Below are 27,171 nucleotides of genomic sequence, written 5' to 3' on the forward strand. Positions count from 1 at the left end.
TTGAAGGTTTTCAGCTGACATATTGTTGCTTTTGGCAAATACATTAGAGGACTACAGCTCTCAAGCAATGATAGGCTTGAATTTCTAATAGCTAGGTAAATATTTAAACAACTTGAAGGCACCAACAAAGTTGAGTGTCACAGTGAATTTCTGAGCTAATTCGACAATTCTGCTTTTTAGCTAGCTTACCAAAGTTAGCCCTGACTTGCACACCATGAACAAATCTGACTAGCACACTTACTAACTTTTATACATGGATGGATTTGGGATAAAAAGGTGAGGCACGTAACAGAAAGTTGGTGGACAAGGCAACATGACACAGACATTTCTGTGCATCTTAGCAGAAGTATAATTCTGGTTTAAGCCGACTCTCCTGAAGCTACCACACCAGAACACTTGCTTAAAACCTTCGGCCTACTTAGAAAATGTACACCACATTAAAACAATCCTTTAAAGATATGTGCACCTCCAAACCAAAATATACAGTTTTTACTACAGATTAGGAAACCACTGTAAAGCTTCTGTTACCACCTTCACCCGCCGAGTCTTTAAAGATCGGTTTGTAAAACTACAAATATCCTTCAAAGTTTTGACATCGTAGCATCGAGCTTCCTGTCCAGCAGGTCAGCCTGACGTGTCCGAGGAGGTTCGGACGTGTATCTGTTTCTGAACAGGCCTCGATCCATCTGCACTCATTTAGCATTCAGCCTTTAGCTTCCAGGCTGTGGAGGGACATGACACCGGCTGAAGCAGTCATGAACCGTTGCCTTTAAGCCACTCCTGAGAGGTCTTCATTACCCAGCATTCCCTGGGAGGAAGCCTGTCTGACCTCTGACCTGATGGAAGCAGATGTTCTTAGTTCAGGATCAGATGTCTACTTTCTACAAAATGGCATATTACTCAAAATCTTAGCAGATGAATGATGACTTTTGAGTAAAATGTCTTTTTTGATCATGTGTTTCATGAATATGTTAATCTGGTCCAAAACCTGTGATTTATGAGCAATCTTACCTCAAATGCCTAAGGTGAAAGTTTCCCTCTGACACAGATCTGAGATCAGCTTTCCCTCCCTGAACATCAGCCCAAAGTGATATAAAGGACAAAGTCAAGTAACCTTAAAGCCGGCAGTGTTGATTTAAACACTTGTTCAGTGTGGTCAGCAGATCCCAGATCAGTAGTCTGGCAGGTAACTTTACCTTGGATACCCACAGCCATGTGCTTGCTGATGGCGCCCCCGTGTGGGTGCATGCTGCGAGTGCATCCTGTGTTTGTGTCCTGTGTCTGCCCCCTGAGTGTGCCTGATGCCAGCCTGCAGGCCATGTCGTGTATCTCACACAGAACCGAACGCCATTAATGTTTCAGCGCCTGGAACCGCCCTCTGAGGGAGGGGGCACCGACGGCCAGGGGGGCCAAGGCCTGAACGGCCTCCCCAGCACCCAGCCGGACAACCTCAACAGCATGTGAGTGACTGGGCGCAGGTGGGAACTTACATGTGGTGCACTGAAAGGCAGGAAGTATTCATATTTGTAGTAATTGATTATAACACTTTGTGCACCTTTTGTGAGATTTTTAGGGGCTTCTTGTTTCTTTTCAAGTTTATATCAGGAAGTCAAAAGAGATTTGTATCAGTCCAACCTTCAGTTTTCAGTTGCAGAAGTTAATAGATCTGGTGTTTAGTGTGGTACATGTCAGCTTTCTCGTGCTGAATTTTGTCTTTGATTTTCTGTGAAAATCAACAATCAACATTTCACTTGTCTAATTCAACTCTGGTGTGCGATACAGTTGGGGTCGCTGAAAATAAAAATAAAATCAGTCAGCTTTGGGAGAGAATCAGATATGTGCCCCCCAAAAAAGAAAGCCCTTTGGAAAATGTATGCATACTCTTTATTAAGTTGAGCAGGATTATCATAGTTGTAATGCTTTACAAATCTGTATCTGTGTATGTGAATGTAAGAGAAAGTGTCAGAGTATGAATGTATGTTATTGTTTGTAATCCTGCAGTCGTATGGCTAAAGTTAGCGTGGTAGATTTTTAACGTGAGCTTGTGCAGATTTCAGTGCAGTGCGATAATGTAGACCTTCAGTTTATTTTTGAGACATCCTTGAAACAGCTACTCTACAGAGAATACGCCTGTTTTATTTAGGTTGCAGTATGTTGTCGTCTTCTTGCACCACTCTCAAGGCCAAATTGTCAATTTCATGCCCCGCTAGTGTTACAGCTCTATCGGGGTCGTGGAATGTTATATTATTATTATTATTTGGGTAATAAGCACATTATTAAACCATGAGGCTTCATTAAAACATCTGTGGCATCACGATATATGCACAAAATGTTCTTTAATTTGTATAAACACTCGATTTGAAGAGATCCTTCAGCATCAGCTGCCTGATTGGTCAAAGATCTCATAAACTGCTACTCAAACTGTGAATTTTCTTCACCTGGAAGCCTCCCAGACTTGTAATCCCCTGACTTGTGTGTATGTGTGGGTGCCAGACCTCCTGAAGGTGGCATGACTGAGAGCCAGTCGTGGGTGACGCCCAAAGCCCAGGAAATGTTCCAAAAGGGTAACTGGAGCCCCGACAGACCCTACCCCGACGATCACCACGACAACCGTCACAACTCGCAGGTATGATAGACACACAGGTGCACACGCAACCACGCCACGGTTCAAATACTCAACAATCCTCAGGACTCCCGCTGTTGCAACGCACATACTGAAACATCTTGAAACGTCCTGAAACGTCCTGAAACCAGCACACTTGCAATCTGCACCTTGAATGTTAAACTAGAGGTGCAAAAACTCTTTATTCATTATCTAAATCACTTCATATGGACTTCCTTATCCACTGAAGACCTTAAACTATGTTGTCAGTTGAGTTTTAATTACTCCAGTGCTTATCCTTAATTGAAAGTTGATCTAAGAGCTTGAATGCAAAAGCAGGAAACCTTTTGATGGACAATAAAGACAAATTAAAACCAGCATTTTAAGATGAGTAACTGAGCTGAAAGTAAAACCATCTGTTTGTTCTTTGCATCCAGGTAAGTATTTTATTTTATATTATCTTATATGACCCATATCTAACCTCAGAAGTGGTTGGATGGGCATTTCAGAATGAAGTGATCTGATGCAGCTGCAGAGGAACAGAAGAACTTCGTCCTTGTTGTGGAAAGACTGAGAGCTGTTAGTCCTTTAATCCACTCCGTCACCGCCAACAAACACTTTTCTTAGTTCAGAGTTGAAATCTTGCTGGATGACGACTGTAGCATCTCTCTGTCCTTTGAGCTCTTTTCTTTTTTTTTCTATCTGTCTCTCTTTCTTCATCTCCCTGCTCAAAGTCACCATCTCCCGTATTCTCTTTGGTCTCACAATCTTCCTTATTCCTTTTATTTTTGTTCCTCTCCACTCTTCAACCTCCTCTATGAACCAGTTGGCTCGGTGGATGGAGCTGGTGGATGTGTTTTGTGATGTGCACCTTCTCCTCCTTCCTTTCACTTGTCTGTTGGGACTCCCCCTCCAGCCCCTCATCTCTCTCTCTCTCTTCAATCCCATGACTAACGTACTAAGATTGTATTTTGATTTGGTAATTGTGTCGTGGACTGTTTGGAGAGGAGATATTTTCCTGCCCCCCCAGTTTTGGACCCTTTGGGTCGGCAGGGTTTATGTCAGAAAGATCTGAATTCTACTCTGATGGTGCAGGGGTTTGGTTTTGTGCCACAATCCAGGATTCAGAACATGATTATACGTAGAGGATTTTGGCTACAGCTAGTTTTATTGATATCCAGCTCATCTAAATCTCTCAGAGGCCAATTTTCCAAAACAACGAAGATTGCAACAGTCAATTTATGCGACAACACGTTGCATAAATGAAGACAGAATTGTAGTTAAGACAAATTTATTTATGAATTTATTTATTGTTACCTTCACCTCAGTTAGCTCCTCCCCCTCGATCAGCCGATGACCTGTCAGAGCCCCTCCCCCTCCCTCAGCAGACGGTGGTCACGCCCCCCTCTCGTTGTCTTTTACAGACGGTAGAGATGAGGGAGATGGGGCGGGACGGGTACTCCGACACTGAGCCCTATCACCCAATGGATGGGCACGGGCGGACCCTCTCCATGCCCCGCCTCTCGGCAGACAACCAAGTGAGCACCTTCATCCCACCATCATCACCATCACCCCCCTCCCATTAACACGCCTGCTAGCAGTGAAGACAGCCAGAGTGAATCAGAGACAAAGTCTCCTCGCATCCTCGAACAGAGACGAGAGCCGCGTCTGAAATCAAAACCAAAGCCAAGAAACATTTCTGTTATTCTGGCATCATTGCTAGATTTCAATAATGAGTCAAAATATCTGTAATTGAACAATTTCAACAAAATGTTCTGACAGGATGCAAAGAAGCAGCGAGACTTCTGTAAATTCACCTCCGTCTGTCTCATCCCTCCCTCCCTCCCTTCTCCACCACCATCCCTCCTCCTCCTCCTCCTCCTCCTCCTCCCTCACTCTCATTAACCTCCACCTATCCAACCTTATCCAACCCACCGCTGCTGCTCAGCTCAGGTCGGATGGTTGGATAAGTGTTCTAGATATGTACAGAATATATATCTAGAGGACCTATATGTATAGAATATGTGGTCGAACCCTGTTCCTGTTCCATCTCCATCAAATCCTTGGTGTGTCTGTCATGTGTCAACTGTGGCCAGAGTCAACGTCTCTCCTCAGCGATCAAAGTGACCCAAAAAAGAAAAACTCATGAAGTAAAAACGTTTCTGCAGCATATAAATCATTCAAAACAAATACAGCCACATTGCAAATTCATTGCCGCCATCATGAACGTGTCCAAACAGACTCTTCTTTGACGTCGCAGGTGTATTTTATGGAGGATTGAAGCTGCAGAAAGCAGAAAGAAATAAACAAAAACAAGCACATAATATGAATATGCCATTAAAATGCAGGAAACAAAAACTAAAAATGAATGTGGGCAAAGAAAAATATTTATAAAATGATGCATAAAAGGTGACATAAATTGATATTTCCGTTTTAATTGCTTCAGTATTTATTTAACGTTGTATTAACGTATTTTTATTTTATTCCCGATTTGGTTTTCCATTTGTTTTATTTAATTTTGTCATTTAAAAATATACTTACTTTACGGTCGATAACTGAATAATAGAAAGGTAAAAAGTGAGGAAATAAGGAAAATTAATTTAATTAATTTAAATGTTATTTTTGGTGCACTGAAAGGCGTATTAGTGTATTTATTGAGTTTATGAATGTATTTATTTTTCTATTTTCTCCATTCCTCCATTGCATGTGAGATATGAAGCGGGTGGTCTGACGTAGAAGCTGTTACAGATGCTTCGATCCCAGCTGAACCTTTTTGTAGAAGTTATTAACTCCAAATAGTGAATAAGAAAATCAAATTTTAGGATGAGACACAGACAGATTTTGAAATCTGGCCTCATGAATGTACTCAGCAGGTATAGAAGGAACAAGCTAGATAAAAACAGCCATGACAGGAACTTTATGAAGAAAGTGAGGACACAGAAAGCCCTCGCTCTCTGCTCACAGATCAGAAATAAACCTGCACCATTTTCATAAGAAGAGCTGGAATTTATATTTCCATGCAGACTTTACTGTGAAGCCTCTGGCTGCAGTTACACACACACACACACACATACACACACCATTCATGCATACAGGCATTACCACTGTCACTGCATCCAGTCATGTTGCTCTCACTTTGGTATGTTGGTAACTCCATGGAGTGTTTTTGTATGAACATTTAGAGGATGAGGTAGAGAGATGTATAAGAGGGAATGTGATGTGTGAGGAGGAGTCAGTACGATATCTACCTGTTCTAGTAGGTTAAAGCAAAACTCTCGCCAAAATGCAATCAAGGGTCTTTTTGTGAATGTACCCGAGTCAAACGCTCGTTTAAAAGCATAATTACGATGAAAGAGGCACTTTTAAGATTTACCGTATTTTCGTTTTTGGGTCAAACTCATTTTCAATGGGAGTGCTACGGGCACTTTTACGTTAGCATAAAAATCTCTATTTTTAAAACAGTAAGAAGACTCGACACAACATGAAACTTTGCTCGTAGTATCACCAGGGTCTCTACACATGAACACGAGCAGTGAAAACATTGTTTGTGTACACAGAGTTACTAAAAAGAAGGTTTTTTTGTTCCGCTCGCCACCGTCCTGCCAGCCGAGAAGTATCGATCTCAGAATGTGACGTAACCTGGAGGACAGTTAAGGTGGAACTACTGTCTTCCAGCAACAACTATCCACGCGAGATCTCACGTGACTTTTCCGGCTTTTGATTCTAGTATTGTTTCTTATATGAGGCTCCTTTTTCAACTTCAAGGTCAATATTGTTTTTCTCTAATGACAAAAAAACAAATTATCCTGCATTCATATGGAACTAAGCTTTAGGAGCGTTCCACCTTAACTGTCCTCCAGGTTACATCACATTCTGAGATCGACACTTCTCCACTGGCAGGACGGCGGCGAGCGGAACAAGCTACTGCTAACGTGAGTTGTTCAAAAACCTTCTTTTTAGTAAACTTTGTGTACACAAACAATGTTCTCACTGCTCGTGTTCATGTGTAGAGACCCTGGTGATACTACGAGCAAAGTTTCATGTTGTGTCGAGACTTCTTACTGTTTTAAAAATAGAGATTTTGATGCTATCGCTAAAGTTCCCATAGCTCTCCCATTGAAAATGAGTTTGACCCGAAAATTAAAATACGGTAAATCTTAAAAGTGCCTCTTTCGTCGTAATTATGCTTTTTCCTTAGGTTGCATTTTGCTGAGAGTTTCACTTTAAGTTTCTAATTTAGAAGATGGATGCGGTTGATTAGTGACGTAAAGTCTGCAGCTTGTTATATATTAAAATCTTGTTATTTAGGCTTCTCTTCTTTGTCCTCTAAAATACTCTGGATATAATGATACGAACCGGATGTAAACAGCCTCAAATTAAAGCTAACAGTTAGCACCTTACACTCATAACCACAGTTATTGTTTCATTTTAAATCAAATGCACTTCCAACCAAACAAAATAACACTCTCCAAAAAAACCCACTGACTGAGACGGGTCTCCCTTTAAACTTGTTATTTCACCCAGACGATCGCAGGACGTTGCAGTGCGTCTGAGAACTGTGTGACCTTTCATATATTTTGTCTATCTGGGCTGCCGGGGCTGGCATATTGGAAGTTTTCTGCCGGAAAGCCTTTAGAAGTCAGGTGATATAGTATAAAGATTGGCTGCAGCAAAACATGTTGGACGACTGGATTCTAACTGGACACAAACTCTCGTCGGGATAAAGTCCCGTGTCCGATCAGAAATCTGGACTTTACTTCAGTTTTCAGTCACAGTTTTGTTAAGTTAAGGGAACAAAACTTTTGATTTCACACAGGACACAAACAGCTCTTGAGATCTCGGTTAGAAGTCAAAGATGCTCCATGTGTCGGAATCGTCTCCGTTTGGAGGTTAAAAGAGACGAGACGCTCGACGCGACTGCGTTTCATCTCCTCCAGTTGAAATACCAAGTTTCCAGGGACGCTTCTTTGCACGCTTGTCTTTCCAACAAGAAAGTGAACAATCAGTTCCCTATATATTTAGACAAACTCCACCCATTCGGTGCTCCCTGCTCATTAAAACAAACACCACCTGACCTGCGTGAGCGCTGTTAACTCGGCGTTAACATAATTAAACTTTCAAAGAATTAGTTTATATAATCAGTAACGGAACATGAATGAAGACAGATGCTGCGGGAGTGTAGAAGATGTCCAGTGTGTGTGTGTGTGTGTGTGTGTGTGTTGTGTATACACTATATATGTGTGTTACTTACTGCCTTCTAACACTGCTCTGCCTTACAGAGAGCTCATGCTGTTTCGGTAAGTGTGTGTGTGTGTGTGTGTGTGTGTGTGTGTGTGTGTTATATATTGTCCTCTGTCCTCTCTCGCTCACTGGCACACCCACCTCGCTCTTATATGTGTGTGCACTGGCCTCCTTTAAATTAACTGGGTCCTCCCTCTCTCTCTCTCTCTCTCTGTCCTCTCTATCACTTCTTGTTGTTCGTTTACGTCTTCGTCATCCTTCCCTTCGTCTTCTCCTTCACTTCTATACATGTCCTACATCTCTGTCATCCCTGCCCTTGTCATTTTTTCTCCCCCCCTCCCTCCCGAAACACGGTTACGTTCCTCATCATGGACTCATCCTCCGTCCCTCCTTCATATCTCTGTCGTTTGTTTCTCGTCCTCTGCCTCTCTTCTTCTCTCTCGGTCCTGGCGGCTATGCTATGTCGGGCCTGTGTGTGTGTGTGTGTGCGTGCTTGTGTGTGTGTGTGTGTGTGTGTGTGCTACACTGCTCTGCTCTACGTATCATCTCTGTGTTGTCCTGCTCTGCAGCGGAGGAGACACAGGCCTCGCGGAAATAACCTCAGTGTATGTACCTCTCTCTCTCTCTTTCTCTCTCTCTCTCTCTCTCTCTCTCTCTCTCTCTCTCTCTTCTTCTGTCTCTCTGTCAATCACTTCTTCAAACTGGATCTGAACCAGAATGTGGTGTATCATATGTGTGGGTGTGACCTGCACTGGGACGAGGTCAGATGGTGACAGCGACTCTTCCTGTTTGGTATTCACGACGGCGTAAAGTTATGACCCCGTCCGTTTTTATTTATAAAACACATCTTCTCTGTTGCTGTTTTAATAGATCTATATTCTTTAATGGAGTCTTTTCTGCCCCGGACTATGTGCTGAGACCCTATTTGTACTGTTGCTGAAGTTTGGTGCTGTTCTGAGCATTATTTGTGGCTTTTTGGTGGCGGTTTATATTTGGATCCATTTACTGCAGTGTATTGTTGTCGTGCGGTCGTTTCTGAGGTTGATAAAACTCCGTAAATTAGCGGTCTGCTAACTTGATCTCTCGAGAGGGAGTCTAACACAGTTTCACGGTGATTTAGACCATGGATTAAACTTACACCTGAATATCCCTTTAAGTCAGATTTAGTCAGGGGGAACCAAGTGGGTTGACGGGTTGAACTGAATTTGTAACACGCGCACACTCTTTGTGTTTCACTCAAAAAGAAATACATCTCTCTGTATATTCAGTCTGTTTTTAGTCTGTGCTCATACATAACCCACCTAACAGCGCACACTCAGTTCTTTCCTGCGAGCATATCTGCATTTTGACTGACACGTAAGTGCTGCCAGACTATTATTAGGACTACTTTATACTTGTAATTATCATATGATGGCATTTAAATGCGAGTACAACCTTTCAAAGAGCGATGACATTTTAATTCTTTTGACTGACTGAAAATAAAAGACCAAGCAGCGAGGTGGAATTGAGTTTGTATAATGTGCACGCAGGTTGAGCTCAGGTTTTGTATTTCGAGTGTAATTTCACTCTGTGCACATATAAAACACACACAACAGCACACACTCACTTCTTTCCTGCAAGCGTATCTGCATTTTGACCGTCAGCTTGGTCTGTTATTGTCTTACAATTTACAGTATTTCCCCAGAAGTAACTGTGATAAACCATCACTTCATACCATACATACAATTATTATATGAAAACATTTAAACCTTTAAAAGAGAGATGACATTTGAATTATTTTGAATATTCCAACATTGAAAAAATAAAAGACTATCCTAAATATGTTAGATATTATTAAATTAAAGCCACACAACATTCCTGGACAGGCATGTCTAAAGGAAAAGTCTATACTGTGATTATTACGGCAGGCTGACAGCACAATCCAAATCAACAACAGTCAAAGTCTTTAAACAGGGACTCAGTTCAGTGACAGACCAGTAAAAGATTTAGTTTTCCATCTGCAAATTATCATAACGTACCCAAAACTTTGGTTGGCATCTGCACATGCAGCTGTTGTTGGTTGACATGTACGCCACCAAAAAACTGCACATTTAGTGTGTTTAAAGTCCTTTTTAAAGGCTATGTTTAAGGATTTATTGCTTTAAAGGGACAGTGTGTAATATATCAAGTATTTAGCGCCATCTAGCTGTGAGGTTCTACATTGCAACACTCCTTTGCTCACCCCTCCCGTTCTGAAGACTTTGGAGACGTTCCAGAAGCTACGGTGGCCCTGACGGACAAGAAACTCATTTTCAAAATATGGACTCTTTCCCAACAGCGTCGAGTATTTCTACTGATTCAAGTAATGAGGTAAAGATGTAGTTAGTTATTGTTGTTGTTAGTGACGAGCGCTTTCGCTGAGCTCCCTCTCAGTTCCACAGTCAAGCTAGCTCTGAGCGAAAACGCGTTTAGCCTGACTACGTAGCACCACGTAGTGCTTTGTGTCCCTCTCGGCAGTCCATAGTTTTTTAAAACCGGAAAGACATGGCGGCCTCCATAGAGCTTGCCCGTGCTATGTATATTCAGATAGGTAATTCTTCGCTCAGGAGGGTAAGTCAGATTGTTGGCAGAGGTAATTGTACACCAATGAGGACTTGCTTATGAACGAAGACGTTGATTTGAGTTAATAAATGACTTAAATCGTTACACACTGTCCCTTTAAAATACCTTTTTGTTAAACAGTAATATCTCTTTTAATTAATAGCCAGAAACAGGCATATTATTGGTATCTTGAAAGCCACCAGACTCCACAAAAACAGTCATCTCACCTCTCAGAACAGCAAAGTTACCAGCTTTGATCGGTTAGAATCACGGGAACAATCTCAGTTTGAGTCGAGCTGCTGTGACACTTCCAAAACTTCTCGTAACCTTGTGTCTTGTCACGATCATTTGAGGGACAGATTTCTATATTTTATGTCCTCTCTTCTTCCTTTGAATCAAGTGTTTGTATTATTGATTTTATAGTTTGTGCAGTCTGTTTTAACTGTCAGCTCCAAACAACTCGGATTTCAGTCGTTTCCTCGTCTTCAAAGAGTCGCCATCTGAGTCGCTTTGCCGCGGTGAATCTCCACCCACCTCCTACCCGGAGCTCTCTAAACCAACTGTGACCTGATTGTCACTGTTCAGATCTACTTTGATCACATCTCCCTTCTTCTATCTACCCTGTCAGCTTTTCTTTTTAAACCGTCTCTATCTTTTCCTTTCTTCCTCTCTCTCTCTTTCTCTCTTCCTCCCCTCCGTGTCTGCTCGTGTTGAGGTCGCTCTGCTCTCCATCGTTTTGTTCTCCGTGACCAGTTTCCCCCTGGAGTTCTGCTTGTATGCAGCGTGCGTGTGTGTGTGTTACCTGTGTGTTACGTTTTTTTGTTTTGTTTTTAAAGTCTGTCGCATCGCTGCAGACCGGGTCAACAGTGTATGACGGAAAGCATGGACTGGCCTGATGTGCAAACTGTTGGCGGTTGGCATCGTACCGGCATGTCATAAACCGTGCATGTCGTGGCAGAGATGAGTCTTGCCGTGGATGTGACGGAGAGGAAGTGTGTGAACGAGGGAACGCTCACTCTGTAGCCTGAAAGGTGGAGTGAAGGCCGGACGACGAGAAGAGTGACTGTCCTCGTGCTCAGCACGTCTGGATGACGTCATTCGAACTTCTCAGCACATTATTCGCTACAACTGGGAGTTTAGTGTCGACACGCGAGTCACCAGGATCACAATGTTTCTGTGTGCAGACGAGTATTTTCAGATTAAAGCTGACAAATATCTGCTTGATCAACTAATGCGAAGAGAGTTTCCGTGCCTATAAAAACAAGAATTATTAGCAGGGACGGATCAATTATCAGATTATCAGATTCAGGAGCAGAGTGTAAAATATAGAGCAGCTGAAAGTGGAAACATTCAGGTAAAAGTAACTTTATCAGCTCCGAATATCGTTTTATTTCGTATACGTTCCTCAGTAGCTAATAATTGGTGACTGGAGCGACCTCTGAAAACATTTAGTAATAGTGTCTGTAATTTATATTAGCTACTCGTGTAGTTTGAGCTGGAATTTGCCAAAAAGGTCGATGGTCAAAATCTCCAGGCACACCTGTAAATTAGTAGTTATCTAATCACTCTCTACACCTTTATTTTTGGCTCCCTGCAAGATTTTTAACTAATTTTATAAAGGGTGTAGAATTTAGCTCTGTAATCGGAAATGAATGTGTGGAAAATAGTGATACTGCACACCTGGAAATACCTCCATGCACAACATTTGGAAACGCTGCTGTGCAGATTGAAACCACCTTAACGACGCTCGGCACAGCAGACGTGTCACGATTATAGCTGAGACGTCGGCCTCACTAGTGCCCAAATAAAGTGAGAGAGAATGGACTGAGAATCGTTGATATTTAACTTTATACACTTCATTCAGGGAGGCGATAAAGAAAAGTGTGTGTGTGTCTTCAGTGTGTGCAGATCTGTAATCCCGTGCTGCCGGCAACCCAGTGGGCGTGCATGGCTTGTGTTAAGCTGCTCAGAGTGTGTGTGTGTGTGTGTGTGTGTGTGTGTGTGTGTAGTGCAGCTCCTCTCAGGACGGTGAATCCGTTGTCCGGCCTGCTGCTTGCAGACTGACGTGTGCTTCAGGGCGATGTGAAGCTTTCCGGGGGGGTTCAGGGTGTCAGCAGGGTCGGGTTCTGGTCCGAGGAGCCTGATATCGAGCCCGGCAGGAAAATCACACAAGACTGGCTCCAGAATCCATCACGTAGACTTTAACTGGAGCCTGTTTCTCTGTATGTTTCGCTGATTATCTGTGTCTTGATGCAAAAACACGGCCACATATTATATTTTCTAAACATGCACACAAAGATAGTGTAACTATATCTACGCATTATTTAGTTGATTCTACATTCAAACACTTTTACGTCGGGCTGTACCAAATAGTTTGAAGCTTCGATATTTTAAGTCTATGCAGTTTTTCTGTTTGTTTAATCGTGTCGGGTGTCTTTTAATCTGTTTAAACCTGACGTTTCTGCACTACTGCAGATAAAGTTTAGGCTTCACTGATATTATAAGTGTTGTAATTGTGTAGGATTGTTTCCGACTTGATTCCAGATAAACAAAATCCAGAATGTTTGTGAAGTCCAAAAGTCAAAATGTATCGAAAAAGAAGATGTAATTAGTTTTAATCTGAAGAAACATTCTGCTTTAGTCCATATTTGTTTGCAAGCAAGTACATGTATTTACGTTGATGACACTGGCCTGTTCAGTTTGTTCAAGAAATGCGTTAAAATTGGGTTTTATTTGAGTGATTATGTCATAAAATCTGACGCGGATATCGTTGGGTACAGCCGACAGTGAACACCTCTCTGCACTGACATCACGAAGACAAACCGACAGCTTAATTCAACATGCAGCACACAAACCCCCTTTTTATAAACACGATAATTAATCCTGTGGTTATTTTCCTGCTGGGATCTGTCGGAGCGCTCTGACCGGGCTCTGAGGTTGTGGAATGTGACTTTATCCACCTGGCTGCCATATTTGATTTACGTCATACTCTGTGTTGGGAAACGACAACCAACAACCGAGAAAAGCACCTGTGTGTGGATGATTGGAAGAAACGAGAGTGCTGATCCGCGAGTTAACACGTTGCCAGATGTTGCTAATCAATGAGATGTTCTTACTTTACCAATCAGCTGTTACAAGCCTCTGTGGTATCAGTGATGCAGCGATATGCTTATTGGTTACGTTGGGGAAAAAAAGAGCGATGTCAGGGTTTTCTCCCGGCTTTTTCCAACCGGAGTATGATCTAAATGAAGCACGGCTGCCGTCTGGAGACGTCCGGTAAAGGTTCCTCTGCATTGTGCATGTGAGGCATGGTTTCTATGGCCTTCCTTCATGCTTGCTCTCTGTCTCTCTGCCCTCTTTTATTCTTCTCTTCCTGTCAGATCCCTGTTTATCCTCCCGTATGTTTCATTCCTCCGTGTTTATGGTGAAGAAGCATGGTATTACATGTGCTTGTCAAAGGCTTAGTAGTTTGGGGGGGGGGGGTTTCAGGGCGGCTAAGGGTCAAGCTATGAGAATGCAAAAGATCGCAAGCCGATATGTGAGATGTAAGACGGGTCAACGGGTGATTTCGGTGTGTTGTTTCTGATCAGGTGGGTGCAGGTCGCCACACAGGACAGAACCGCGGACAAACTGTTCGTATTATCATGAGGAAAATGCAGCATTGTCCTCGTGTGGCTGACCAACACCCGCCTAAACCGAGACAACGTGCCACTGCTGCTTGACCCGAGTCAGTTATCGTCATTGAATAGGCATGTAAACAAATGAATGAATGCACAAATCTGACAGACATCCCACCATGTGCAGGTCTGTAGTCGTGTCATACGCTCATCAAAATCAGCTTAGCGAGTGTTGAGAGTGTCGTCCTTCTCGCCGCGGACGAAGGACGTCGCAGTGCTTCAAATCTCACTTCTTCTCTCCTCTGTTTCTTTCTCTCTCCCCCCACCACTTTCTGCTCACCTTATCACATCCTCTCTCCTTCCTTATCTGCCTGCCCCCCCTCTCCCTCTCTGCCTCTGCTCTTTCCTTTGGTCCTCTCAGACCATCACCGACACCAGTCCGATGCGTCGCTCCACCTCCAGCCTGGTCCACGGGCGTCCGGGCCGGGGCGTGAGGCTGGACGACTACTCCCTGGAGAGGGTGGTGTCCGAGGAGGGGAGACACGGCGGACGCAGAAACAGGGACAGGAGTCACCGTACCTCACAGCGCTCCCTCACCAGATACACCGACGCAGACACGGGTGAGTCACTCGTAGCAGACATCTACACGCTTCCTTTAAGTCCTACCTGACATCTGTGCAGCGTCTGAAAGGGTATGAATCTTCAAAGTTCAATTTGCTTTCTTTAAAAGTCTGTCTTTGATGGCAGCAGCCTCCATGGGCACAAACATCTTCAGATCATAACTGACTGAATGGTGTTGCAGCGTACCAGCAACAAGTGAACCACACCATAGTCGGTCACTCACAGTTGGCTTAGTTTTAGGCAAATAACTACTTGGTTAGGTTTAGGAAAACATTGTAGTTTGGGGTGAGATAACTACGTTACTTCTGTAACTTTCTGTTTTAAACATAACAACTAGCAACTTGTGTGGGAACATTTTATCTAGGAAGGCAACAAACACCCTGCTGCCGTCTCTGAGGATGGCTCGCTACCAGAGATCGCATCACACCTAGCCAGAGGGAGAAAAGTTATTACGTAACGTTACCTCAAGCCCGAGTACGTTATGATATTAAAAGCTTCTGTGAGTAAACACATGGAAAAGCTCAAGTCAAGTCAAGCTAGCCATGACAGACAGGTTAACATTAGCTCTGACGGGTGACTGCCGGACGTCTCTCACAAACGAAAGTTAACTTCACAAATGTTTGTAACTTCTCCAGCGCCGACACAGCGACAACGTCTTTGCAAGACTTGTGTGCTTCTCACTCAGAGCCTCGTCATCCAGAACATGTCAGACAACCTCGGTGAAGAGCAACTCTGTTAGACAGACAGTAAAGTTTGTATTCACTAAATCTTATGTAAGTCAAGTCTTGGCACAAATTGGTCCTTGAAAAAGAGCGTGGTGCATGCAGATAGCTCACTTCATCACTAATTGCGAGTGCAAATTGCAGGCTTCAGCTGTAAAACTAATGCGACGAGGCCGGCGCGGTTAAACTCTAAATCCCCTTTGTAATTGGAGAGCTCTCTAATCTGATGGAGGAGACTCTCCACTGCTTACTTATCCTTCAGTAATGATGGGGTTTGAAATGTGTTTTTTATTCCCGACACGTTGCTGCAGGTATGGTGCATTTAATCTATTTCTTCCATTTGACCAATAAATCTCATACAACTACTGTTTAGCTTGTTTTCACATACATTTGTAATCTTAACGTGTGCGCCCTCGCCTCGTTTAGCTGACAACATAATGAACAATCTCGTATTTTCAAATGTAAACTGAGACATCTCCCTGGTAGGCCTGGGCACAGACCTCAGCACCACCACGCAGTCGGGCGACCTCCCACCGAAGGAGCGCGAGCGCGACCGCGGCCGGACCAAGGACCGCCGTCACCACCACCACCACCATCACCATCACAGCTCCATGGACAAGGAGCGCTACGGCCCAGACCGCCATGACTACCCCCAAAGGCATCCCCAAGACCGCCACTGGTCCCGCTCACCCAGCGAGGGGCCCGATGGACGAGGACACAGACAGGTGGGCTCCACAGACAGCGAGATTAACGCCGAGGGGCGTAATGTATTAGAGTCTGTCCAACACTGTCTTTTCTGTTCGTCCTTGAGTTAATTTCCATATATAAAGCTTAGATAAAGCTTTGCACCCAGTGCAGGTGGGATAAAGGCCCTTGTAGCCTTCAGGATGTTCTGTACTGTCACGGTGAACACTTCAGTGCTCATGCTGGTACTTCACATCGTCCCTCTGAGCTGTGTTTCTATTGCACTAGATGTAGATTTTTGATTTTAAAAACAGACACTGTTCTGTATGAAGTGATCCTTTTCACCCACCACAACTACTGTTCTCTTATCCAGTAAGAGTTCACACAAAGTCATACACCTACTTATGGATTTCAATCTCTCTTTTTTGTGTTACGCTTTTTTCTTTATCACTGTTTTTCTCTCTCTGTCCATTTTTCTTCAATGTGACGTGTGGCTTCTTGATGTCAATTTTTTGCCTCATCACTATGTTTTTTTTTAATGATTTTTCAATGGTGTTATCTATCTATCTATCTATCTATCTATCTATCTATCTGACGTTCTATCTATCGTTCTGTCTATCGTTCTGTCTATCTTCCACCATCCTGCTCTATTCTGTTCTCTGTTGTTGTTGTGGCGGTGCGTTTTGATTTTCCTTGTTTACATTTTGCTGTAGGGCAGTAGTTCGGTGAGCGGCAGCCCGGTCCCCTCCACCTCGGGGACCAGCACTCCGAGGAGAGGCCGTCGCCAGCTGCCCCAGACCCCTGCTGTACCCCGTCCACATGTCACCTACTCCCCCGCCGTCCGAAAGCCGAGCTACGGTCCGCCGGGTCCGGGCCGACTGCGCTCGCCCTCCCCCAGACACTTCTCCCCACCAGACCACGACAGGGGCTACCACCACCGGCCCCCGTCACGCCAGGCTTCTCCACACCACGGGGGCTCCGGGTCCCGGCACGGTTCTCCGCGCTCCCCTCGGCACCAGTCCCCGCGCTCGCCCCTCCACGGCTCACCTAGGTCCCCTCATCGAGGCCGCTGGAGCGGTCCCCCGCCTGGGGACAGCCTGGAGGGCGACGGGCCCTTCTACGAGCGCGACTACGAGTACGAGCGGCATCATGAGCCCCCTGCCTACGAGCAAAGCCTCTCTCATGGCAACCCACACCCACACGGAGGAAATCCTCACCCACACCCACGCTCACCAAGGACTGCCCGCCACGGGCCCCCTCCGCCCCCTCACCCACATCCACGTAGGGTGCCCAATGGCTACCGCTCATCCTCACCTTCTCCACATCGGAGGGGGCCACCTGGGGCGCCACCCCATCCACACCACCGCCCCCCACATGCCAGAGGGCCCCGCAAGGGCCTGCATGAACCTTATAGTGAGACGGATGAGGATGACTGGTGCTAGCAACCACAGGGAGCGAGGGATAAGGGCAGGAGAGGAGAAGAAGAATAGCAGCCTCCGGTGCTCTGGCCTTGGATACGTAGACTTTTGATAAAGCGGAGTGGTGAAAATGTTGGGATGGGGGTTGAACGCCCTCCGAACCCTCTACCTTTAGCCCTCGGACTCTAAATGAGAGGAAAAGGGTGGTGGGGAAGGGGGGGTGAAGGTGCTGCAAATAGCCTTTTACAAATTTTGTGTAAGACTCAAATCAATGAGAGCAGCACGTGGATGAACTGACAAAGAGACTGCCAAGACACCCGGGGCACAGTGCACCTCCGCCTCTCTCAGTCTCAGAACTAAAGAATTCCCTGCTTGACCAGCAAGGCCAGGCCGCAGGAGGACGAGAGAGGCGTGGGGCCGGAAAAGCAAGGGAGGAGCATGTAAAATGGCCGGGAGTCGATCGCCGTTTACGAGGCCTGACAGCACTTCTCCCAGACTGTTGCGCGATTGGTTAGTGTCGCCAGATGTGCGCTATCTGTTTGCTGGCCAAGTCTGCAAATGTAAAAGCCTGAACATGAGCTGGAACACAGAGTCCACCGCTTTGATTCTGCTCCTTGAACTGATATGTTTAAAGAAGAATAAATTATCAAAAAGCCAGGACCCCCTAACCCTTACATGCCAAGCTATGCCTCCAGAAAAATCAAACTTGAACAATGAAGAACAAAAATGAAACTTTACATGACAAACAATGAAAAGAAAAAAAGGGAGAACAACCACTTTATCTTTAACCTTTTTCCTTTCCAAGGGACAGAACCAGGAAGCTCCGCCTATACTGCAAAAACCAGCCAATCACAGTGCTGGCTGATATTTGATGAGTTTTATCATCTCTGTTTACTGTTAAAGACTCACTTAATGCTGACGGACCTGGTGTGACATCACTTCCTGTCCGGCGGCGGTGGTGGTGGTGGTGGTGGTAGAGGAAGGGGGCGGGGCACGGTGTGGGCTCACTTCCTGTTCGAGTGCGCTTTTGCGGAGGCAGTGAGCTCAGGTAACTTGAGAGGGGAGTCGGACACTTCGTCAAGCCCCTTCCTCCTCGGTTACTCGACCCGGCGCAAGGCGAGGGATGACCCGACAGGAAATGACATCACACAGTCGAATGGGGCGGAGGAGAGGAATGGAGGGATGGGGAAAAAGACTAATTTCTTCAGTATTTCTTCTATCGATTACTTCTCCTTCTTGTTCTTCTTCGGACATTGGAGCTTGGTTCTTCTGTTGCATTCGCTCAGCCTCCTTTGATCTTTTTCGGAGTCCAAAATTTGATGGAAACCTGCATGATTGATTAAAATACATACTAGAGAGGAAATCTAACTGGTGTGGGTGGGACCTGGGGGCTTTATAGGAAACTTTGCATTTAGGTTTTCAAAAAAACAGAAGTTCTCTTCTCTCAGACTCTCTCTCTCTCTTAACATCTCGAATTGTAGTTTTACTTTTTACGCGAAACAGGCTTTTGACAGTCGGCCCGTTTTTGTTCGTCTCAGTTTTTTCTGCCGACGCCGTTCGAAAGCTGCGTTTCTACGACCAATTAAAAAAAAAAGACAGGAAACACGGCAGGATCACATTCTCGTTTCCTGTCGCGCTCGAGAAACACGAGGGAGAACGAGCGGAGAGAAGCGGACTTCTACCACACTTGATTTATTATTGTTAATGATGATAGTCTTATGAATAATGATATCAATGTCAATGCAAAATGACGATGACAATGATGATGATGATACTGATGATTGATTGGTTGATTGATTGTTTGATTGATAGAACTTGTTGCTGTAGATTTGTTGTCATGTTATTTGGAGTTTTAAGTATGCTATGTCCATCTTGTTTACATCCGTTATGTTTTTTATCCCGCCCCCCCCCCCACCGTTCAATGACGTTTACCGGGTTCCTGATGCCTTCCTGCAACTTTTCGGGGCAATGACGGCTTGGGAACATTCACTTAGCAGCGTTGCGTGTTGTAACGCAACTCTTAAGATACAGTTTCTCTTCTGAATGGTGGAGGTAGAGGTCAGGGGAGCTTCAGCACCTGACTTCCAACGATTCGTGGGGTCAGCACTCTTGTCGAGCCAACCCAAAGATCAAGACTTCATGCTCAGATGCAGGAGTAGATCATATCATGTCTGCCTTTTACACTGCAGAGGCTTCAGACAACCCTGTTTTACTGACGTTAAACTTCTACCACGATTGAATTCTTCCACCTGCAGCCAAAAAAAAACTACCAATTTTAATCTTTACCCTCTGTCGGGCTCTGTAGTTTTTGTAGTGAGATCGGTTGCCGGCAGTGACAGCACAGTATTGGTGGTACAGTGTTGGTGTCAGTATTAGGTGGTGTTGTTCTCTTTTTTTGCCACCAGGGGGCAGTTATCAGCACACATCCTCCCCACCTTCCCCGCTCTAAAGGACAGCCTCCGGGCCACTTCCTGGTTTCTAGACCCGGAGTGAAACCTCCTGTATCTTTGTAAGATTAATAGATGGAGTCCAGTCCTAGTCAGGAAACGTGGATGTAGCCCAGGAGACGCCATATCTGTCCGTTTGTCGGTTCGTAAGTCCTTCTGTCTGCCCGTCTGTGCCAATGCTGACCTCCCCTCCAGCCCCTACTCTCAGGTCTGGATAACCAGAGAACAGTCACCAAAATCACCAAACATACGAGGTTGTAGCAAAGCTGAAAACCTCCTCTGCCAAAACCTACTTCAGTATCCACCAACCTCTCTCTCCTCATCTACCTTTTCCTTTCTTTTCTGTCCATTTGCTTCGACATCTGTTCTTTCAGCTTGCCAGAGAGCGACACTGAAGACACTAAAAAAGGCATCACAGGACAGAAACACTTAGGAATAATAATTTCATCCTTATTGTTATATGAGGGACAACAATTATTGAATATTCAATAACTCTAGGACAAGATGATAAAGTATAGATAACTATAGATGATAAACTAAATCTAGACATAATGCAGTAGATGTAGTTATAGATAACAGAGTATAATTAGAGTTTCAGATGTTTATTTATTTTGCATACCGTTCATGCTCATGACACGGTCGACGATCTAGCTACTCTTGAAAACTTGCGCTGTTTTTCGTCGCAGTCGCTGAAGCCAGAAAACAAACCCCAGTCCACGTGTTTTTGACTCTATGCAGACCTCATGAGCATCCTTCATCGTATTATTTCGGAAACTGCAACGCTGTGGTACTGTAACAACAGATTGATGAAACACGGAGGAGGAAAAAAAAAAAATAAACAGATCTGGGGGAAAAATGCGAAGATCGACACCACGTTTGCACACGTCACTTGACATCACACCTCGCAGTGAAGCCCCTTTTCGTTCATGTTACCTCTGTCGCTGTCTTTTTTCCCTCCCTCCTCCCGATGATTCCCCCTCTCCATCTTTCTCTCCTCTCCCGAAACGATGTGTCGCCTCCAGGCCTCGCAGTTGAGCATAAGCGTAGTGAAGAAGGGGATAGGGGGGTTTTTTGTTTTTCGTTGATTGTCGATTTGTTTGGCGGGAGTCGAGGGGCGCAAACTCGAAACCCCCCTTCTGCCCTCACCTCGCATCAAGAGGGGTAACGGCATGTGGGGATACTTCCCAAATACCCCCTACAGAGCCACAGTGCCTTCTGTATCAGAGTCACATTCGTCACCCACCCCCGTAGATTTCCTCGCCCCTGGCCGCTCCCGTCCGTCCCCCCCCTTACCCTCTGTAGTAGTCGAGATCAACCACACTACGCCTTAAAAAGTCGAGTCCCACCGTCTCCCATGCTAACATAGCAACATGGAGAGCAATGATTTTGACACTGGGCCGCGGTGAGGAAACCAAGCCAAGAGGGAAGACTTTGAAGCAGGAATCAATATCACATCCGGTATGGGCTTTAAACTTTCCATCCAAACGTACACAAGTTTTTGTAAGAGTTGCCAAAAAAAAATAAAAAATCAAAAGAGATCCACGCAGTTTGAATCAGAGCTTTGTGGGTTTTTCCGAGTTTTAACGATTCAAACAGTCATCGTTGATATACCGGATGCTGCTTGGCAAGCTAGCCCTCTTGGCCTCACCTCCCTATTGTAGGAATAGGTGTGGCATTGTCGCGGATATGTCGCGGGTCCAGTTTCAGGCGGTGTAGTGAGAGGTTTACAGAGGTGCAAAGCAGTTTGCTTACTTCTCAGGTCCCTCTAGAGTTAGGTAGCTAGGTAGTTAGACCACGTAGGGAAGCTAAAGAAAACAAGCAGGCCTCAGATTGAGTTATTGTATGGTTTTACCCGGCATGGCGTCAGACGTTGTGATGTTAACAACCTCCCCCCCTCCCTCACCCCCAACCTCCCCCCCTCTTCCTTCACTAACCCACATCACACCTCACCTCCCCATCAGCAGCCTGCCGACGCACCAACACCCGACGCCAAGCGTGTTGACTGACGGGCAGGGAAAAAACCCACCTCCATTTTGGCTCTCCACGACACCACTCGCTTGTCCAGAATTGTAACAGCGGATCCAAAATGGCCGACACACAACACTGCCCTTGTGTGAAAGCATGTTGTGTGTGTGCGCTTTTTTCCGAGAACAAAATCCCATTCTTTCGGAAGAAAAGTGAACATCCGATCTTTCTTTCTTTCTTTCTTTCTTTCTTGTTGTTTCACTGACTTTCCTGAATGGAGTTACGGGGGGATTACAAGGTTTTTTGCTCAGTCATGCTTTCTCTCCACCTCCGCTTTCCACGTCTTCACCTCCGGCGTCTGTCTCCCATCAGTCGTAACCTCCTGACTTTATCATTCTCTTTATGTTCTTCCTCGTTACGAGACGAAGGAAAAAAAAAAACTAACAAATCCCGCACCAACCCATCCACTCAGTCGGCTGTGAAATTGTGTCAGTGGGTCAGTCGTGAGGCAACGTGTCGACAAAAACACGAATAAGGGCTCTCTTTAAAAAAAAAAAAAAAAAGACTACACAGTGGTTTTTAATGTACAGTAGTGCTGCCAAAAGTTGTGCTTATGTAGCTGAAGCCACGCCGTGGTCTCCCCTTTGTACAGCACTAGATGTGTGCATGCGTGTGTGTGTCGGGGGTTAAGAGCGAGGCGGGTAGGGAGGGGCGGGAGGGTCAAAAAGGCATCGAGAGAGATTTTAATGATGTAATGGGTGTTTTGGGGAGGGGTCCTAGGGAGGTGGTGGGGGTGGGGGGGCAGCAGCAGCAGCAGAGGTCGTAGTGATGTTAACACACAATTTCACAATGGCACTGGACCACTTTTCGGGCTCATCCTCATGCTCAGAAGACATTTTTTTGTCACCTTCAAACACGCCCACGCTTGGTCGCACTTTGAGAGGGGCGGGGCTACTGCTGCGACAGGGAGACGTTTACTGTGTGTGTGTGTGTGTGTGTTGATGTCTGAGTGTGTATGAGTGAGCGGTGTGTTTAGGGCTGAAACTGTTCATTTTTATGATTAATTAACTCCTCAAGAAGTCAGAAAATTCTTGGAGAAATTCAAATGTATTATGTTTTTTATATATATATATTTAGTCATTTCAAGACTATGAGTTCATTTTAGATGTTGACCTAAACCTTGAATATTAACGTAGATAGTTTCCAAAAACCAATAAGATACGAAATATTAAGACACAAGATAAAGAATTGATAAAGGTAAAGAATTTGCAAAGGAATTTGTAGCATTTCTTGTTGTGTAAAATAAAAACTAGAGCAAACTAGAAAGAAATGAATAAGATAATTAAGTTGCAAGGCTTAAATAAAAATATTAAAAATGTCCAATTACAACGAATGTAAATGATGCACAGGTGATGTGTTTAAATGAATATATTAGTGGGAAACTGCTATCACAAGTCCTGATGTTTAGTTTACAGGGATCTCAAACAGAGAAAAGTAATAATATTTAAAGCTCTTGGAGACTTAATTCAAAATTAACAACTTCCTGCTGGTTTCAGGCCACAACAGACTTTTCTGTAGGCAAAGGTGCGATACGCAAGTGTACCAAATTTAAAACATGCAGGTGAAACTAGTCCTGGGTCCTTGTGAGCCATTCGGTCACTTCCTTCACCGCAACAATTAAAATACGTACGTTTCCACCACGTCTGGATTATTTGAGCATGTTAAAACCCTCAAATTATTACAAAATCCTCCTGGAATCAGAAGATGTTTGCCGTTTTTGGTTAATAGGTGACTCAAACATTTAATCAATTATCAGTATTGTTGTTGCTTTATTTTTCCAGGTGTTGATTAATCAATTAATCGACTAAATGTTTCAGCACTAACTGTGAGTGTGTGCATGTAAGAGGAAGATATGGAAGCGAGTGAACGTGCATGTATTTATTAGTGTGTGTGTGTGTGTGTGTGCGCGTGTCCTGACGCCATCAGCTACAGTAGGTAACCCCTCAGTGCCTTACACTGTACAGGACACCATGATTTCTCCCACTGAGACAATCACCGCGCACACATTTAACATTTTAACGTCCTCATCGCCATCCACCATCTTCGCCTCCCTCCCTCACCCGCTCCTCACCTTCCTCCGGGACCATTAAGTCGAGCCTGGACCGATGAGGGTGGAGGAGGCTTCAGTAGATAATCACATCATTTCTCTCACCCATTCTCTCCCATGCTGTCTACTGTATATTTTGGGCTCTGTAATTCTTGTGTATATAATCCATAAACTTTCTGGAAAAACTCATCGTGTTTGTGCTTCACTCTCCGCATTTCATTCTCCTCACACTCCTCGTGTAGTACCATTCATAACTCACAAGGTGGTGGGGTTGAGCTTTCACCATCGTCACTCATTATGAAAGGTGTGTGCAGTCCAGTGTGTGTGTTTGTGTGTGCTTGTGTGGTTGAATGAGTTCATGCTTGCTGTGTGTGTGTGTGTGTGTGTGTGTGTTTGGTTTGTGAACGTCTTTGTGTGGGTCTTCAGTTCCTCGTGTGGTCCTGCAGGTATTGGGGGTGAATTTCTTTGATGATTCCTGCACATTAATCTATAATTCACTCATTTGAATTAATCATTTGAAATCTGAAAATGACTAAATTTGTTGTGAAGACGAGTATGTAGAAACTAACACAAGAGAAACCTGATGTATTTCATTCTTAAAGCTGCACTAATCAACTGCTAACCCTAACCCTGATATGGTATTAAGACGTGCTAATGGCTAATGTGTTAGCTTACAGTTAGCTACTGACCAATCACAACAGTCGCAGAGCAGCATAGCATTAACTGGGCGTCATTACTCTGTCCACTTGATGAATTTAGTCTAATTTTGAGCTCTGTTTTGGTCTCCACCAACTCCAAAGAAAATGTCAAGCTGCTAGCTGTTCGCTGGCTAGCTGCTAACATTGCTAACTTTAAAAAAAGAAAAAGAAGACATTGCATCGAAAGTGATATCTTGTTGAATAGGTGCAGTTGTTTCTGGACTGCTAGCCTGATGCTAACACTCAGGGTTGTTACTTTGAAGACAGGACTGACGAGTGCGAGGAGTGAATTATTAATTTTCTGTGCAAGTTATCCAAACTTTCATCTCTGATATGCGCCGGGCTCGGTACTTCAGAGGAGAAAACGATCCCTCGGAGACGCCAGTGAAGTGTCTCCTGCTGTCGCCATAGCAACCCCTCAAGGTCCCTCTCTCTGTTTCCATCTATCTGTGGATGTATCGCTCTCTCTCTCCATCACCATCAACTCAGTGAACCGAGTTGCTTCAAGAGTATCTGTCCTCGCGTCTTGACAACAGGAGGACGATCTTCCCACCACCCCCCCAAAAAAAAAACATCTCGAGGTGCCAAAAGATCTGAGAATTAGCGGGATCGTTTTCTTTTTTTAAACCCTTTGTAGCACAGATTTCATTATAGTCTGACCTCCAGAACATTAGATTCATTGTTATATCGTCAAAACGTAACATCCTTGAACCAAACAGGAGGAAAATGACACATCCACAGGTCATCGCAACAGAAACGAACACATTTTATGTTGTGTGGCTTTCAAAATAAACTACTAACTCCTTTATTTTAGAAAATTCAGGTAACCAATCATTTGATTGAGGTGTCAAAAGATATTTGATTCCAATCCTGTAAACTTTAGCCAAAGATTAGAGACATTTCAGTCTCTTGTTCTTTGGTATTCACAGTGGTTTTCAACTAAAAAACATGTATTTCTAAGCTTTATTTACTTTTATATATCCTTACATATATGGTACTTTAGCTGTGTGATGCTGCAACACTGGGTGAAATAGTCAAACCAGGTCAAGCTAAAGGAGTATAAGTATGTATAAGGAACAAAACCCTCCCCTAAAAATGAATATTACAATCTGATTTTAGCTACAAAGGGTTAAATATCTTTTGAAAAGATCCGACCACCAAGAGATGTAGGAGTGTCGTCGGCGTAGAGATGCACTCGGGGGGGGGGGAAACTCTCTGAAGCAACAACTCAACCATCCATCTCATCACCACGCAAACCATCACTCGACCCAGTAGAAACCGAACCAGTGCCACAGTAGAAAACCATACAGGATTCACTCAAGCAAGTTGGGGAAAAAAAGAGAAAAAATAAACATACATGGCAATTTAAGATAAAAAGAGAAGTATTTAATTACAGATTTGCATGTGCAATGTGCATGCCACTATGTGGGGTAACAAGTCAACTTCAGGAATTAAAAAAATAAAAATAAATATAAAGAAAAAAGTATATATATGTAAAAATATATATAGATAGATGTTTTTAAGAGCAATGTGTTTCTTTTTTCTTCTATTTTTAAAAACAAAAAAATCCAAAAAACCCGACCAAAAAAAAAATAACAACAAAAATGAAAAAAAAAAAAAATCATCCTGATTTAAAAAAAAAAAAAAAAAAAAACATGCAAAAAAAAACAACAACAATGGAAATGACTTTGGTGATGAAATCAAAGAATGTTTGTTTGTTATATTTGCCAGTTATTTCACGGGGGGAAAACCGTGGGGGGGAACAAAAGGATAGATAAACACTTTAACTAACATTACAGGAAAAAAAAAAGAAAAAATGATTTTAAAAAGGAGGGAGAAGGAACACAAAACTTTTTCCTTGATAGAAAAACAAATCCCTTTGAGAGTAAAGAGCTGCCTGAAACCTGAATCTGGTGATGTTATTCCCGTTTATTCCGGCTATGAGATCCCGTCTTTCTCCCTCCCTCTCTCTCTCTTTCTCTCTTGCTCTGACCATCTCTTTCTCTCCCTCTGTTTTCTTTCTCTATCTATCTCTGCTGTTTCTACCAGTGCATTTTGTAATTTCAAACAGAACTCTTCCTAAAGAACCTGAATAAACCAGAGAGAATGCATTCTACCCATCCTCCTGTCTTGATTTATTGATCCTGCACTTCACTCAGATTGAACATAATCAGATAATCGTGGGTCTGATTACAGGTAGGAAATTGTTTTATTTAAAGGGAAAGGTCAACACTTCGGACAAATGTGCATGTTTACTCTCACAATGACGACAAACACAACTGTATTCTTTCACTCTTAAGGATTAAACAAACACAATAAATAGGGTTATATTCACAGTTATTGATCATACATCTGTTAAGGACTTTGCACCACCACAGACTGAGTCCTGCCTGTTTAACCTAATCTATTGAGGCCCTGTCTTGAAGAAGGTCTTAAGTCGAAATGTAGTTTTAAGACCGTCAGATTCTT

General features: G+C 43.9%; 1 protein-coding gene across 23 annotated transcripts in view; it reads left to right on the forward strand.

Annotated features, from left to right (window-relative positions):
• cacna1ab (calcium channel, voltage-dependent, P/Q type, alpha 1A subunit, b) overlaps positions 1–26,818 on the forward strand; it is an 84,598-nt gene extending 57,780 nt beyond the window's left edge. For 9 of the 23 annotated variants that reach the window (XM_030414771.1, XM_030414762.1, XM_030414790.1 and 6 more), the window contains 8 exons: positions 1,339–1,460; positions 2,494–2,626; positions 4,027–4,140; positions 7,882–7,899; positions 8,413–8,448; positions 14,462–14,660; positions 15,870–16,108; positions 16,781–26,818. In XM_030414771.1, the coding sequence (XP_030270631.1) occupies positions 1,339–1,460; positions 2,494–2,626; positions 4,027–4,140; positions 7,882–7,899; positions 8,413–8,448; positions 14,462–14,660; positions 15,870–16,108; positions 16,781–17,509 (1,590 nt within the window). In that variant the 3' untranslated portion in view covers positions 17,510–26,818. The remainder of the gene's footprint in view (positions 1–1,338; positions 1,461–2,493; positions 2,627–4,026; positions 4,141–7,881; positions 7,900–8,412; positions 8,449–14,461; positions 14,661–15,869; positions 16,109–16,780) is intronic. The other 14 variants (XM_030414833.1, XM_030414849.1, XM_030414899.1 and 11 more) reach the window with 9 other exon arrangements.
• Positions 26,819–27,171: the final 353 nt, after the last annotated feature.

This window comes from Sparus aurata, chromosome 1, assembly GCF_900880675.1.
Source record: "Sparus aurata chromosome 1, fSpaAur1.1, whole genome shotgun sequence".
NCBI classification, from domain to species: domain Eukaryota; kingdom Metazoa; phylum Chordata; class Actinopteri; order Spariformes; family Sparidae; genus Sparus; species Sparus aurata.